This window comes from Corvus moneduloides, chromosome 1, assembly GCF_009650955.1.
Source record: "Corvus moneduloides isolate bCorMon1 chromosome 1, bCorMon1.pri, whole genome shotgun sequence".
NCBI lineage: Eukaryota > Metazoa > Chordata > Aves > Passeriformes > Corvidae > Corvus > Corvus moneduloides.
In genome coordinates, this window is record NC_045476.1 from 18828184 (window position 1) to 18845729 (window position 17546).

Sequence of the window (17546 nt, forward strand, 5' to 3'; positions counted from 1 at the left end):
ATTCAGAGTGCTCTGCCATTCCCTTCCTCTGACAAAAGCTGTCAGATCTGGCAAAGGCAGAATAAAAGATGAATCCAGGTCCTGTGATAAAAGGACCTTTTGTGAGAAACCAGAAGTTAAGTCTCTTCTCAGCATAAGGATGCACCCAAACTAAGGGGGAAACAAATACGGAAATAAATTCCAGGCATCTGCCAGCACTATGATACTTGCCAACTATTGCTGACAAAATAAAGTTATTCAGTTTTAACTCACCTACAACTTTCCTCTACTGTGAGCCTACAAAAACAAAAATCCTTTGACCTCAATGCTAGCAAACAAGACTTGCTCAGCCCACATACTCTGCATGCAACAGTAACACAAATCTATGATTTTTAGTATAATGTTTATGCATATTTAATATTAATTACATTTACATATTTTAATTATCCTACTACATTAACAATACTAGATACAATATTTAGTAAAAACAACTAGCATGGTTAAGTCTTCAAATTTTGGTAGTTTTCTATCAAGTATAAAACAGAATAGAAAACAAAGTTACCATGAAGAGGAAAGCGTATTTTAACAGAAGCAGCCAAGACCTGTTGCAAAACACAGATCATGTATGCTGACATTTAGACAAAACCCTGCAGTAATAAAAGGTACTGTCATTCACTATATTTACAAGAAACTGCCTAATAGTTCAGTTACCGACTGCACTACAGTGATTATTTTAAAAAACCCACAGAGCACAGCATCTTGTCCTTCAGAAATAATTTGTACGTACGAAATGACCTTGTTTAAACCATATGTGCTAGAAAATATAGAACTCTGCAATAGAAAGATGTTAAAAAAGTTGAATACTGTGGAAAAAAATTTATTAAGTCTATACAAGTCTTCTGAAACAAACCATTGGCTTTGATACAGTAAATTCAAGTGAATACTCATTGCAATAGTATTTTTTCATACAGAGATCAAGAAGCCCTATAGCTTCCCATTTAGTGTCTGTGACAGAAGTTTTATTTCTGAATAAGTAGCTGCACAAAGCAGACGTGATAAGAGATCTCACAGCCACAGTGAGCTACAGTTGAGATAAACTTATATTACAAACATTTCAGAAAATTAAGAATCCATACTGAAGTGTGGCAAATGGATTCACAATGAAAGAACAATGACATCACTCACACCCCTTGCCAATAATGAAGACTTTCTGCAGCAAGCTAGAGCAGACCATCATAAAAACCTAGAGTGCAAGAGTACCACAAATTTAGTATATAAATATCACAGGATTAAAACTCCAGTTAAGCCATCAACTGAAGTGATGATTAAAAGGAAAACACGGCATCTCCCAGCTTTGCAAAGGAAGCTTTCAAAGCATCTCTTCAAGAAAGTGCTGATAACAATTAGGGCCTGTGCCAATTTGTGTTTTAGACTCCACTGCTGTAAGACAAAGTTTTAGCAGATTTGTCTACGAACTGTATAATCCTGCTGCTTTTAACACCTTAAAAAAGCATTTACTAGAAGAGATGAAATGTAACATTTACAGTTCATACTGTTTCCAAGATCTGTGCACACTATAGTTCTATAATTTCAACAGAATTTAAAAATAAGACGAAGAGCAGACAATACAGTAATGTGTTTGTTAGATGGCTTTGTTTGGAATAGTTACACAATTAATGTATACAGTTGTAAAATTTTTAGTGCATTTGTTCTTGCACATTATTTATGCTACTTATAAAAACCTGAAGATTGCAAATTGGGCATGCTTACCATAACATTTTCAAACTGGGAAAGCTGCAGAACATTTTTTTCTACAAGTGTTCACTGCCATGATACAAAACAAATATGTGCAAACTGCAAGGTCCCTAAAAATAGCATTTAATGACTTTATGTACAGAAAGATGTAACTATCTGTTTAAATATGCAAAGAATAAGCTTCCCAAAGTTTATAACATAGAACAATATCCACCACATGCTCCTCCTCCTCCATATCCTTCTTCCTTGTTTGATAACTTTACACCTCTGTTTTGGCTTTCACTCTCCCACAGTCCAGGAGTCTGAATGATTTTTTCAACAAGTTCTTCAAAGGCGCACTGCACACCATCACATGTTTTTGCACTTGCCTCTGGAGAGGAGACACAAAAAGTCAAGCATTACCCTAACTTCTGGTAACATGCTTATATTTCTCTTTCAGTTAAGTTTCAACCTACAACAGACTTACAACTTCTACAACATATTCTGTAAAAATATAGCAGTGCCAAAACGAGCAGGTATGCAGATTTGTCACCACACAGGTAGCACCTCAAAGTATTTCTAATAGAAGAGCTTTCAAGATGAACTTCACTAGAACATACAGAGACAGCTATAGCTTAGCTTTACTTTTCTGTGGAAAGTACTCTAGTAGGAAAAATTAGGATTCTTGTCTGAAAAACCTGGTTGCTATTCTGTATTTCAGTTCTGTACATTAGTCATAACTGCAGTACCATCAGACCATAAGAACCAAGGCTCCATACTGCAGCATTCTGGGTCCATCTCCATGATAAAACTCATCTGATAAAAAGTAGTAAGGGATTTCATTCCTTTTGCAATTAGAAGAATTCTAGGTAATTTCACTCAGGATCCTTACTTTGACCAAGACTAAGAAATCATCTAACCACAGGTTATATTATGAGAACAACAGACACCACCAGAAATTGTTCACTTCCACAAGAGCTTGCCCTGCTTGTCTATGCAGACATGCAGATACTTAATATATGCAGCATGCATATATACAAATATATATGTGCACTTATAGTCTAATTCTCATTTTTGTTTTCATCTTCCATGCACTTAATAGCTTGTGCCTCAACTTTGAGCTTTTATTTCCACATCTGACACTGTAGCTGAAAAGAAATACAGCTGGACACTAAACAAAAGTAAGTCTTTAGTCAGAGATAAAGAATGTAAGTCTAAGTACAGGAGTGAATGAGTACATGTCAATGAACTGCTCTGCAACTGGCATCATCTTGTTAAATAATCCCTTCTGATCCTTAGGTGAAACACGTAAAAAACATATGCATAAAGAGCCACTTCTACACCCATATTTTAATTTATCATTATATGGCTTTGCCTACAAGACCCATTTCATTTTGCAGCAAGATGAGACCAATATATTTTCTCCAGTCACAATTATGTCATTACTCAATCCCACCCACCATTTAAAAGTTAATTATACACCTACCTATTTTTACATCCCAGTTCTAATACAGATATCTCTCAGGTACCAGCTGTTTTGCTATATTGAAGGCTGGCCACTAGCACCAGTTTTCCCTCTTTCATTTTGCTTCTGTAATTAATTTAGCAAGTCAGCTGGGAAAAGAAATCAGACAAAACCCCAAACCCAAAACAGGTTTCATCAGGCTACAGAAAGACTGTACTCTGCCCTTCATCCTTATGAATTTCTACATAATCATCTACAGTTAGAACAGATATCTGAACATAGGGACAATTTTAAAAAACATGAATACCCATTACCTTTGTGCCTACTGCAGGTGAGAAGTATCAGCTGGACTGGACATGTAAAGACTATCAACCTTACAGAAGTGGTACTTTTCCTTATGTAACAAAAACCAAGAAAAATCTCTGCAAATATCTGTAACATACCTATGAACAACATGGAATGTTTTCTTGCAAATTTGAGGCCTTCATTTCTGTCAACTTCACGGTTTTCCTATAATAAAACAAAACATTAGTATTCATTATTAACAAAATACACCAGCAAATGACTTACTGCAGTTGAATTTGGTTTACCTTATCAATCTTGTTTCCAACTAACATTTTCACTATGTCATTCCTTGTGCAGTATGTTTCCAATTCATTTAACCAGTTATCCAGCTTGACAAAAGTATCTCTTCTCGTGACATCATAAACTGAAAGATATTAGCGGTATTATTTCCACAATATTTTTCCAAGAATTACAGCTTACATTACAAAAGGAGCAAAAATCATGGCTTTTTGAATCAGAAAATTGAAGGAGTCCTAAGGATTCAAATTTACCTTCTATACGAACAATTGGAAAAAAAAGTAGGACATCCACCAGCTCAAATCACTGATGCAGAAAAACTCCAAGCTTCAGCCACCTACGGTTCTCAGATTAACACACCTTGATACATCCTAGCTTACAGACTAAAGACTATCATTCTCCAAGGAATTCTACACTTGCAGGAATTCTACACTCCAAGGAATTCTACACATCCTGATGTAGGATACTTAAAATCACTACACAACAGCTATGCAAAGAGGATGGCATGACCTTCAGTACTGAAGCTATGAAAGTGTTTTTTCCTTTGTTTTCACAACCCATGTGAAGACAGGCATAAACAGCTTCTTTCAATCAAATCTGTAACTTGGCTTGCATGAACAACCTTATTTTTTGGAAGACAGGAAACAAACAAACAGTCAGGAGATAGTGAATAAAATGGGAGAGCAAATCTCAACAGCAGAACCTTCTACCTCCCGAACAGTGCTTGTTTACAGCTTTCAACAGTAAGCGGCAGGTTCAGTGCAACTAAGTGACTTGACACAACATGCTTTGACAGCACCTTCCTATTCCAGGAAGATAATGCAACTCATGACTTGAGAAACCTACCAGGAGGTCACATGACAAATGTTATTCCACATTAAACAATTTAACGGGACACAATATCTTAGCAAGGTTCTCTGAAGTCAAGAAAATTAAATGTACTTCGCTGCCTTTACTTCAGTCAGCTCCTCACTCCTAGCAATGGAGAAGCAGAACTTCAGAGCTCAGTGCCTAGCAAACAGGCTCCCATATATGAAAAAAAAGCACAAATGAGATTTCACTGTGAAGCTGCAATTATGGGTTTTGCCCGGGTCTCTCACACACGGATTGGTGCTTTCTATGTGCCCAGCTAGCCTTTTCTAAGTGATTCTGACTGCGTAACATCCCATCAGTTGGGAGACAAATAATAAAAAACCCCAGCCAGATTCCACACTGTTTATATTAATCTCATTACGAATAAACAACAGGGAGAAGAAAAAGAAAAAGCTGTATCATACTGATACAGAGAGACCCCACTGAGGTGATGATTTTTTTTCCACTCTGCACTTAGTAAGCACAGGCAAAACCAAAAAGCAATAAAAGACGAATTCATGACGGCACAAGGACAACAGCTCCAAGCTATCCTTTCAGATAGCAGTAGCTTTTATTCTCATGCAAAAATCAAGAGGTTCTCAAGCCAGTTAAGACTGACTACATGAGAAAGAGGTTGAGACATCAAGATCCTTTAATATGAGTTGTTCAACACAGATACAAAGATTTTTAATATCAATTAGATATTATATAAAGGCTATATGAGTTTGTGTAACTCCAATGCATGAGAAAACTACAAACATTTGAACTAGCATGCAAAAATATACTTACCTAGGATAACACCTTGTGCACCTCTGTAGTAACTGGGGGTTAATGTTCTGAACCGCTCCTGACCTGCAGTATCCTAAAAAGCCATTCAAAAAGTCCCATTATTTAGAATTTGAGCAGAATGTAGTTTAGCTTTCAGGTATTCTACTCCTAATGAACATACAAAGTAAGATTTAAACTATATTCCGCTAGCAGACTAGCGGAGTTTATTCCATCCCCTGCTGTTTTACTACACATTAACTTTGAGATTTTATGTAGTCTGTCCTGGCAAACACCTTTGAACAAACACCTAGATGTAGTATGTAACTGGATTATATAACAGTTAGATAGCCATTTCTGCAAAGGCATTTGATCTGCAGCTAGTACTGCAGCAACCAGCAAGAAAGCAGCACAGCTGCAGTACTAAGATTTTCTAACAAGCATCACAGCCCATGACAACAAAACCAGTTCCTTCACTTCAATTACTTGGTCCAATTAAATTTGATTGGGTATCTGGATAAATGCACTAACATGCCATAACACAGCAGAAGCAGAAATAAGTAAGAGGTTTTTCTGGTTTTAAGCAAAGTTGAGTTTACATCCTAAAATTAGAACGCTGTTTTCTTATCAGAGATTAAGTTATAGTGCACACTCATTGAAGACTTTATGCATAGAATATTTAAACACCTTTATCCAATTTACCCAGGTTACAAGTGACACATGAAACATTGTGGATTCCCTGACAAAGAACCTGAATAAGCAAACTCGACTTCAACATTCTACAAGCCACTCAATCAATGACACACATCTAAAACTTGTTTTGTGTTATGATGCACCTTCACAAGCTTTTCTTTTCCAGTTTAGCTCAGGATTATTTCTTTATATTTACCAATATGTAACATTCCTCATTCTCCTATCAGTCTGGTTTTCATCCTGTATGCCTTTTTTATTTTCTGTCAGGCTATTGCATTTATTTTCCTTGTCAAACCTGTTTATTTCATGGATGATTACTACTATAACTAAGACCTAAGTCCTGTTTGTTAGTGAGGTATGAAACACCCTCCAAGCTACAGAAACGCTGCAATACACATTTCATGTTCTACTACTGCTTCCCAAGGAAATGAAGGTCTGGTATCTTGCTTATATGAGAAACAAGGTTTTAATCTTGCTTGGTACAAGAAGACACAACTGGGTCTAGCTATTCAAAAGGTGCTTCAAGTCACATAAGTCTGGGGGCTGGTTTACACAATGGAGAATATTTTTAAAAAGCTTGGAAGTACTTTTTCTTCACTTGCCATAATAGAAGTTCTACTTTTAACTAGAACAGAAGTTGAACACTCTAAAGCTACGATTACAAACACTGCTCCTCTCTCTTTGAAATGCATCTGCTATAAATAAATCTGATATTGAGCCTATAAAAGTCTTTGTATGAGGGCTATGAAATTTAGACTAAAAATGGGTTTAAAGAGGTAATGTATGAGCATGGAATTGTAATTCTTAACCTATTAACCTCAGTGTTACAGGCAAAATTTAGTAAAGAAGTGCAACCTTCTACTGATTTAATACCATTTAATTCCTCTTTTTCTCTACTTCTATCCCAACGAGACCAGGAATTAGTACTGCAGAAGCTCACAGGCAGCAGAACCACCCCACCAGCCAGTTGTCCCACAGTTCATTGCACCTTCTGAATGCTGCAGTATTAACCTCCCACTTCTCCAAATCACCTTCATATTAACAGAAAAGGATTCTATACAAACTACACATTATACAAACCCTAGCTATTCCTAAAGGAAAGCAACACATGAAGAACTTAGGAGAGACTTACCCATATTGCCAGTTTAGCTTTGTTCCCATCAACTGAAATAGTTTTCACCTTGAAGTCCACACCTAGAGGAGGAAAAATATTTTAGTTCTTCAAACATACTACAGCTATCTTTTAAAAAGAAAATAAAGAGAAATGTAAAAAAGATAAAATCAAACTCTGAAAAAAATCTGTGTTTTGACATGAGCAAGAAGAATAAGTTCCATTAGCTATTTATGAACCTTGCTCAAAATGCAAGGTTTTCTTGCTGACAGACTTTTCCAAAAGCCTAAGGGCCTTTTAAGTCATTGACTGAAAATATTTTATGGAAGTAAAGCAAATACTACATCTCTTGTATTAAAGCACATATGCCAGGACAAGTTTCCAAGTTTGTAATTCAAATGGATTAACTTTCTCTTCATTACTCCAAACATGTTCTCCAAACAGACAACAAGGTAACGGTTCTGCTGCTCAGTCATCTACTCCAACACGTAACAGCTCTTCCCCCTTCATGCGTCCTCCACCTCCAGGAACTAGCAGCCTATCAATTGCTCAAGGACAAGCTGCACAAAACTCAGGCCAAGGAGAACAATATGTTAGTGACTGCAAATTTAAAGGATAGAGTGACACACATCTGTTTGAGAGGCTCAGCACAGTTATGATCCATTATGCTTTAATTTAACCCTTGGGTTACTAATAGCAAGTAGAAATATGTTTCAAGTATTTTGGAGCAACTTTCACTTCCCACCAGGCAGCAGCTCTGAAATGAAGTAGCAGTGTGGAAAGTTGATACTTTTATGAGAACAACTTTCAAGTGCAACAGCAACCTTTTTGCACTTGGAATTACAATGTCAACCATCACACTCCTTACCAGAAAAAGAATTTAACCATTCTAATAAAAAATGAGTAGAGCCTCAGGATGAGTGCGCTGCACTTACATTCCCAAATTTATACAGATTACAAACAAATACAAACAGCTGCCAAAATACATTCAACTTAAAGTCACAGAGGATATATAGGATGAGTAAGAAAGTGCATATTATAAGCAGCTTTAGACTTCAGTTGCACTGAAGTTTAAAAGAGCTTTGTTTCAAAAAAAATAAACACAATTTTTATTCCAGTGCTTCACAGCTTCAGCTCACTGAAGTGTTCCCTGAAGTGTCAGGTGTTTTGCAGACAAAATTCTGCAGTGGAAGAAGACCATACTCTATTTCAAGCAAAACTTTCTCAAAGTACATCAACTTTTGTAGTAACTGAACAGAACTTATATTTTTTTCCATGTACTTGGACTCCTAGCCCCTAACATAGCAGTAATATAATGCTCGATACCATGTACAAGGATGGTACATTATTCTAGAGTTATGTTCACAGAAAAGAACAGTTGCTATTAACTTTATTTTAAACACCAGTTCTTAGAACTTTACCTAGTTCACAGAAGTCTGCTATGCTAGCAATTTGACTCAATTTGATCCTAGAGAACATTCTGTTCTGCCCACTTTTCAGTACTCAGCAGTAACTTTTAGACTAAGAGAATTTCTTTCTTCCACTGTAATTGCATGTTTCTCCCCCTGAACTCCAAAAATCACCATTTTCAGTTCAGTCAGCCTGTCCAACAGTTCACAGGGCATTCTTTTATCCATTAATCTGGTACCAAACCTGTAACTGCAAATATTACAAATCTACTGGGTACTTAACATGACAAAATACGTCATAATAATTTCAAGAAACAAAACTTTCTTCCTCAAGATAAATATATTATATGTATTCTGAAGCCACAGTATCCTTCTCCCATTCAGTAAACAGATTCAATTATCTTGTGCCTGCACGGTTCTGCAATTTTCATTTAATGGAAATGAATATATACACCTTTATGTTAGCCTTGCTGCTGGTTTAAAATTCACTTTACATTTTGCAAGAGCAATGCAAGTAAAATAAGAAACTAAAATAGTGACTAAACCCCATGTGTTAAACGGACTGTTGAAAAGCAAAAGTATGAAAATGAAATAATAGCATACCAAAATATACCCTTTAAAGTGATTGAGGCATGTCAAATATAATTCTAACAAACAAAGGAGCTCAACACATATAAAAGCCAATTAACAAAAAGAAAGCTTTTAAATACGTAGGTTTTTGGTTGCCAATCTGCCATAATGGCAGACAAGTAGAAAAAAAAAATTAAGGCTCAAGAAAATCTTGTGGAATTGACAAACAGGATACTTGTATTTCCTAAAACCAACAGTGAAATACAGACATGTTTGTGACAGGTGTCAGTTCTGACCTTGCAGGAGTGATGTGTCTACCCTTGACAGCAGAAAGCTGACAGTGCTTTCCACCATGCCTTGGAAGGCAGCCAGAAACAAGACAGCACTACTAGACTGTACTCCTGTGTGTTAACACCCCCTTCCTCAGCACTACACACTAACATACTATGGACTTACAATCTGCAAGAAGCAGCTCTGCCACTGATACTGCTCTCACATTCAGGCCAGTAATGCCACGCTGTATTTATAGGAAGTGCACAATCAGCTACAGGGTAGTACTTGGGTTGTAGATAAGTGACAAGTTGGACAGCTTAGGAGTTTGAGGACTCCAAACGCAAGGAAAGCTAAAAAAGTTAAGAGACGTCAGATCTGTGCAATACATCACTTCATTTATGAAGGGGATTGCACTGAACACTTATCTAGAATCTCTCATACAAAGAGCAAGCAAGTGAAGACAAGCACGAGCAATAAGGACAACAGAAAATACTGGGGTGCATGCAGTCTGGTAAGATCCACGTGATGAAGCCCAACAAACAAGCCAGCCTCAAGAGAATACAAGGACAGGTAATTTGCTAGGTTAAATACAATATGTTTAATCCAACTGAAGCTACTGAAGCTGAACTATTTGCCAAAAGAAGCTTATTCTGCAGAGAATATCAAAGGATTTTTAGTAAGTCTGAAGAAAAACCCACACAAAACAATCATTTAGGGTTTCTTTTAAATTGCACCCAATAGGTCTGTGCAATCTATGAAGGTAAGGTATGTCTCAACAGGTCATCACAGGGGACCAGTTGTGCTGCAGCCAAGGCTTTCTTCAGTATTGTGGGTTTGTGTGCAGTTCTTGCTATATGTTAAAGAAAACCAAACCAACCACAGTTCTCTTCACTTTCTAATCCAAATAAAAAAAATATAGTCACTTTAGCCAGTTCAGCAGTCAGTATGTAGATGACACTGAAAGAAGACATTATTTATAGTCCTTTCATTTTGGAAAAGCACCATACTCTTCAGTTTCAACAGGAAAGCCTTTAAAACCTCTTATGTCCCCTATCTCAAAGCAAAATAGTGTTTAATTAGCACAAGAAGAACTCCAAGCCAAGACTCACAAAGTGTTTTGAGACTTTACCATCTTGTAAGTACCTGAAATTGGCATCTAGGGTCTGTCTTCATGCAGCAGAATAGTTACCTCTAGGAACTCACTCCAACTGCTTTATCTATATGAACAACAAATCATGCCCTGAATTTAAAGTCAACATGTTGCTTCTCATAAATACATTCACCAGAAAAGTGGCAATGCCACTGGATAGTAGTTCAGAAAGAAAAACAAGAAAATAAATAAAAACCCAGATTCCATCCTCTTCCAGTTAAGTGGGGAAAAAAATGAATCTGCTATCCCCCATGAGTGCCCCACACACCATGCTGTAAGGACTTGCACAGCTGGGGTCACAGCAGCTCTACTGCACAGCATTACCCCAAACATCAGCTAGATGGGCCTAACAGGGTGATCTATGCCAGCTTTTGCTCAGTCTCTAGAAACTGACTTTTCCTGCCAAATGATCACATTCATTCCACATTAGTATATTTGTTTCAGAACTCAAACTCTATCTGAAGTAATGCTTACAATGAGTACTCTTCCTCCTTTTCCACACCAGAAACAGAGCAGAGGAGGACCTGCCAGGTAAGATTTGCCAGCAGTAAACCTTGAATTGTTGCTATTTAACAACCAGTGATTAGCTACCACACATGCTGTTGTGTAGTTTGACAAACGCAAAGACCAATTACTTCAGCAAGTAATTCCTTAGTTTCTCAAACAGCGCACTGATGCCAGTTTTTGACACAGATAAAGAATATTATGTACAAACACCAGAACGAAAGAAAAGAAACCCCACTATTAAAAACAAACAAAAAAATCCTGAAACAATAAAGATGCCCACACAGACTGAAACAGTCTTTAAGTATTCAAAACATTGTGAAAGCTGAAGTAGCTATTCTGCACTAACTTCCCGGCTCACATGGTCGACATATCAAGTAATAGGACCTGAAGTATATATGCAGTGCCAAAACTATTAGATTAGAATCCAAGATTGCTATCTTCACTACCTGATCTATTTCATTCCTGTTTCCTTCCATGCTATTCTCCCTCATAAACTGAGGTGCGGCTACTTGCACAACTTCATTTTTTATGAGCAATGGAATGAACAAAAATAGGTCACGTTCCTCCCCTTGGCTTCTCAGTGCTTTATATGCAACAGTACTCCTGAATCTTATTAACATTTATGAAAAACAGATCAGTTTTTTAATTCTTAGTAAATTAGACAGAGCTGGTTTTGCTTACCAACAGCTGAGCTCAAAGAAAAAATTTTATATAAGCTCTTAGACAGACCTCTTCCTACAGAGAAAGTAAAAAATGCAATTGAAATGATGGTGTGACAAAGTATCTACCTTCCATAATTTCAGTTATTACATTGGCACAGAGCTGCACCACACTCCTAAAAGTTCCATTTTGTTTCCTTTGAGAACCAATCCACTCAGTGTATCCCGCATTCTGGGTCACTCTCCTCCAGCAGAACTGACCCATGCTGGTAGGTATAATACCAGCACAGCAATGACACATCACTGCCTTTTTCCCAAGCAGCTCTAGATTCTTGGCTCTCTTCCACTTTTCTCAGGAGTCTAACTGCCAAGGAACTGATTGCTATAAGTAGAAGGAAAAAAAGCCACATTGTAATTTCCTCCCCATGGAGGAAAAGCAGAAGCCACACAGAACCCAGTGCACTCAAGCACTGTCAGAAGTTGGAAGTGTTAATACTACCTGCTACAGAGTCTTAAGATAGCTACCGCTTATCATATTACATAGACACAAAGTCTGGACATCAGTATTATTAGTCAAAAATCTGATGGCTATTTTGCACAGATAAATCAGTAGGAGAGTAGTAGTTCCTACAGAAAGGCAGAAGTCTGAACTTCACTACATGTTAGACAAGTCTGAACAACCACAATTCTACACTGAAAATGTTATCAATTTTTCTGAGGTAGTATCAGCACATACTTACCAATTGTTGCTGCAAGCTCTGGGTCAAACGTATCATCTGTGAACCGCAGCAGAAGGCTAATAGAGAAAAGAAAAATAAGAGATACTATTACTACAGCATATCCATACGTTGCTGTAAGCCTATAAATTGCAAGTCTGAAAGGAACAGCAAGACCACATAGCTAAATAAACTCACATCTGGGTGTTTTTTTTTTTTTTTTTTTTTGTAGGAGAGAAATTAGGGAAAAAAGAGAAGAACATGGAAAGAACAGAGCAGACATGCTCTGCTACCTGAGCCCATGTCTCTTCTCTGCATGTAGCACCCAGAATGTCTCTTTGAAAACAAAGTACCATACAAGTTGTCAAATCAGTTGCCTGAACAGTCACGTGATCTGCTTCGCAAAGCATTTTACTTCAACCTTATTCTGTTTTTCTTCTTCCAGAAATCAGTACAAAAGTAGTAATTTTTGCTTTGTTTCAATATTGCTTCATGCAGTATTTCTGTAAGCTTGAGAAATAAATTCCAAGTCAGCTTTTCATCCCAGAAATAACTCCTTGAGCTGGGCACACAGAGGAACAGCAAGGACAACACCCATCAGAAATAAAGACACAGAAGCTGAGGAGTAGAATTAGCTCCCCACTGTTTTATGATTTCCTACCTTTTTATATAAAAGGACTCATGCACACAACATTTCCCCCAATCCTGATGAACGCATTTGCTACCAAGAGAAAAAGTTACAACTAAGTTTTAACAGCACATCACACCATAGCAGTGCAATGTCCCTTAAAAAAGTGCCCAAAATGCCACTGGTGTCAAATGCAAATATTTTTGTGAGAGACAAAGATTCTGAGCACACAGTTTCTAAAATCATCTGTGTATCTGTGGCAAGTGCACGTGGCAGGCAGCTGTTTGCTATGACCACAGCTTCTACTCATTTCCAGGCTGGAGAAACAAAACAAAGCCTTATTTACCTTTTGGTCTTCCCCCGCCTTGTTCTTTTCTACTCTTTTTGTATGTGAATTCAGAAGTCAAGTGCTTTTTAGCATTTGTCCTGCCTTGACAAAAACAGTAACCACTGAAATTCCTTTATTTCAATGAGGATGAGTGACAACTCCAAAGACCAACATTTTTTCTCTCCTTACTCCAGAATCCCAAACCAAATGGTAGCTTTATTTATCAAAGAATAATTAAAATAATAATAATTTTTTTAAAACCACAGCACGTAGGTTTTTACCAGTACTTTCAGATGGTTGTATCAGGATGCTATTTAAGAGCAGCTATTTTTAGTTACAACCAAAACTAGTTTCACTCAGAACAGACAAATTATGGAACCCTTATACTACTACTAGAATAAAAACATCACTTTACCAGTCATGCATGCCAAGCCCAGCCAACTTCTATCTTCCCCACCTTTTTTTCACATGTAGCTATAATCTTCCACAGAGCACAGCACCCTCACAGGGACTATATTTAAGACAGCATTTGTTCAGAAGTCAGGACTCCAACCACTTACTACACCATGCTAGTACCAGTTTAACATGTGACCTTTCCTAGTCAACCAAGAGGTAAGAGACACAAATTCAGGAATTGTTCAATATTAAGTTCCTGTACCTGAACAACTGCATTGTTATCATTTAATAGCATTTTTATCTCCTCCACGTAATTCCTCTTTTAACAAGTTTTCTGATGTAAAGAAACATGTATATTAATAGGTATGCAAAACCACCATGTGTTTTATCTGCCCCAGGAAAAATTCTTCCATATGGCCACTCACATATAAGAGATGACCTCAACTAAAAGAAATTTGCTCATATCATGTCTGTCACCAGGGGCCTACTGTACTAATTATCAATTCAGTAGCTAACTCAAACGAGTAACTGACAGATTTTTAACAAATATAGGCGTTTATTTTTCCAAATTAACAGCCTGTATCTAATTTAGGGTCATGGCAGAGGACACAGATTACTGCCATAAAATGATCAAATACAAAATTACCGGTGTGGTACATTCCCAGATGTCCTCCTGCATTTATATCCCACTCCCTTTACTAAGAATTATGTCACTACCAAAAAAAAAAAAAAAAGTTTAAAAAAAAAAAATCTCCACGCAAATAAAATCCCAACCCCTTAGGGCTGGGATTTACAGCTTAACCAAAGCCATGAATAGGGCAGGGAGGAAGAAATCAACCTCAAAGTACTTGATAAAGCCTGTAATTAGCAAAAAAAGCTGTGTTAGAACCACTTCGCTGCGTCCCCATGCTCCCCCGCACACATCCAATGCTGGGTCACTTGTGACTCTATATAGACATATTAGGGACTAGACATTGACCCCAAAGCGCTACGGAAATGTACAAGGGCACCTATGTCCCCACGACGCAACGCTGCGCCGGGCACAGGCCGGCGCAAGTGACCCTGGGCAGCCCGACAGAACCCCATCTTCATTTGTTTGCAGCTGGGCCTGGCAGACACTAGCTCAGGGCCGTCGGCAGCGGGAGCGCTGGGGGGGAGGACGAGGAGGAGGGGGAACCTCTCGCCCACCGGAGGGCTGGCCGGGAAGGGGCGAAGGAGCTCCCCCCGCGGGCCCAGCCCTGCGGGGCCCAGGCCGCGCCCAGGCGGCGTTGTCCGACAAGAGGCCTAGGCTGGGGCCGGCCGGCCAGGAGAAGCTGTGGAAGGCTGGTGGGCGCCCCCTCACCTGGACTTGCCAACGCCGCTCTCGCCGATGATAAGAATCTTCAGGGTGGTCAGCACGTCCTCGTCCATCCCGGCAGCGCCCCCGACCCAGCCCCGACCGCCCGACGCTCCCTGCGCAGCTGCGGCAGCGGCGCTGCGCCTGCGCGGGGCCGCCCGCGGTTTGTTTACAGCGGGCGGGGCGGGCCGGGCACTGTGCGCGTGCGCGGGGCGGGCGCGGGGAGTGCGGCGCGCCCTGGCCGTGGCCTGAGGGGAGCGGGGGACGCTGGTGGGGTTTGCAGCTGGTATCGGTGTCGGAATCGAGAGCCGTGGGGAGAAAAGAAACCAGATGAAATGGGAGCGGGTTATTAGACATTGGAATGGGCTGCCCGGGAGGTGGTGGAATCCCCTTCCCTGGAGGTGTTTCAGGAAAGACTTGACGTGGCATGCAGTGCCGCGGTGCGGTTGACACGGTGGTGATCGGTCATAGGTTGGGCTCGGTGAGCTCAGAGGCCTTTTCCAGCCTCACTGATTCTGGATTCTTGCGCCACACGAAGGCAGTCGGCCAGCGCTCGCTGCGGAAGCAGAGCCAGCTGCCGCCTCCCGTGGGGAGCAGCTGGTCCGGAGCCTGCCACCGAAATGTGGGCTCATTTGGGCACAAACCAGCACTGGAGGCCAGTTGGTCCCTGGCACCACGTACTTCTCTACCAGCATCTTACATTCTCCGTTAAAAGCCCAAAATGGTTTGGGTTTTTTTTAACCGATTCCTATGAGAAAACCTCTTTATAACCAATTCAGCTAACCTGTTATTATGGCTTGAAACCTACTTCAGGCCACGTGTAAACAAGTGCAACTCTTCTAAAATTAACAGAGTACATGTCAGATGTGGGTCTGAGATTCCTTGGCCAGTGCTGTAGTCCTTGGCCCAGCTGGGCAGCCTCTGGCTAGGCCAGAGACTGACTCCATCAAACATAAACAAGTTCAGGCTCTTCCATAATCACATCAGTCACACAACCAGTCACTCTAAAGGAAGAGATCAGGCCATGTCAGCAGTTTGTACAAGGCAGGTGCACTTGTGAGGTCATCGTGGTTTCTGTCAGAACAATGGCTGCAGAGGGCACAGCTCTTCTAGCAGAGTCCTGACTGCTGAGCAGTTGCCTTCACCTGAGTTCCAGGGTCAATACAGATACTGTTTGTCAGAGACTGAAAATAGTTCATACCTCAAACATTGATATAAAGCTTTGCTCATTATAAAGAAGCTACAACCGAAGAAGCCTCCCTGAAGAGTGGGACTTTGAACTGAAAGTCAAATTGTTGATTAGATAAAGGGAAACGCATTGTTCAATCATCTCAGGCTGAGGGAAAGGTGTGCATCCACAAAAGGCCAAAGCCACCAGCTGCAACTGTCCCCAGCTGAGTTTGGGGTGGGGGGAGAGCACAGCTCACAGAAGCCAGGTTTACACAGACTCCCCCCAACCGAGGGGGGAGGAGGAGGTTTTGGGTGCATGGTGCAGCCTCTGGTGAGAGGCAATAAACACCCATCCTCCGATTACACAAACCGGCCCAGCTGTGGAACCCCCAACCCCACAGGGCACATCCACAGAACATTTATGTGAGAGGATTTGCCCCACAGGTCTGCACGTGATGCAACAGACCCAGAGTCTGCTGTGAGACAGCCCCCCACCTCCAGGGGACATGCCTACCTAGCCTGAGCATACATACCCATCGGATTCTGTACCTTTTGGGGGGACCTTCACCACCAAGAAGACTAGCTGGAGAGGATCAATGAACATTGTTGGGATCCACAGAGTGGTGATATTTTCCTTATTCTGTCCCTGTCACTCTTTCTGTCCCCCCCACCTATCTTCTACTTCTTTCTTCCTTTCTTTCTTTCTCTCTCTCTCTCTCTCTCTCTCATATTTACCATCAAATAAAACCCTTACTGTTGTCACTGGCATATGGTCTCGTTTGCACCTTAATTCGGGCAGAGGCATTTCTAAGAACCTTAAAACTGGATCATAACACTGTTCTTGTGTTTTTGTGGTAAACCTCTCTGTTGCCGGGCTCCTTCCACTTTCAGGATCTGGCCTCCTGACACTGTTACCTCAGAAAAAGAAGTCCCAGGATGAGTACAATAACAGTAATTATCCTATTAAACTCTGGAGACATATTCTATAATTAAATGTGCAAATGGCTGGCTGTGTTTACAACAGCACTGTGCCTGTTTGCAATGAATAATCTGAAATTGTTGAAGGTGTGACAGTTTTTGTAGTTTGGATTGTGCTTTGCAGTCACGCAAGGAAGCAGAATGTCTATACTCCCTAGTTTTTGTTGAAGTGTACAGGAACTGTGGGATCTTAGCGTGGATCAGGATGAGGATTTGAATTTGGAAGGTATATCCAAACAGCAAAG

General features: G+C 39.9%; 1 protein-coding gene across 1 annotated transcript; it reads right to left on the minus strand.

Annotated features, from left to right (window-relative positions):
• Positions 1 to 377: 377 nt before the first annotated feature.
• RAB18 (RAB18, member RAS oncogene family) lies at positions 378 to 15305 on the minus strand. Its single transcript, XM_032115351.1, has 7 exons — positions 15160 to 15305; positions 12490 to 12545; positions 7203 to 7264; positions 5402 to 5474; positions 3769 to 3887; positions 3622 to 3688; positions 378 to 2104 (listed from the first exon to the last, which is right to left on the minus strand). The coding sequence occupies exons 1-7, from the start codon at positions 15225 to 15227 to the stop codon at positions 1926 to 1928; spliced, it is 624 nt and encodes a 207-aa protein (XP_031971242.1). The 5' UTR covers positions 15228 to 15305; the 3' UTR covers positions 378 to 1925.
• Between the last annotated feature and the right edge of the window lie 2241 nt (positions 15306 to 17546).

Coding starts and splice junctions, on each gene's coding strand:
- RAB18 (XM_032115351.1), bottom strand. CDS start 15,227: ATGGACGAGGACGTGCTGACCACCCTGAAGATTCTTATCATCGGCGAG. Junction 3,689..3,768: donor TTGGAAACAAGATTGATAAG/GTAAACCAAATT, acceptor GTTTTATTATAG/GAAAACCGTGAAGTTGACAG. Junction 2,105..3,621: donor ACATTCCATGTTGTTCATAG/GTATGTTACAGA, acceptor TCTCCTCTCCAG/AGGCAAGTGCAAAAACATGT.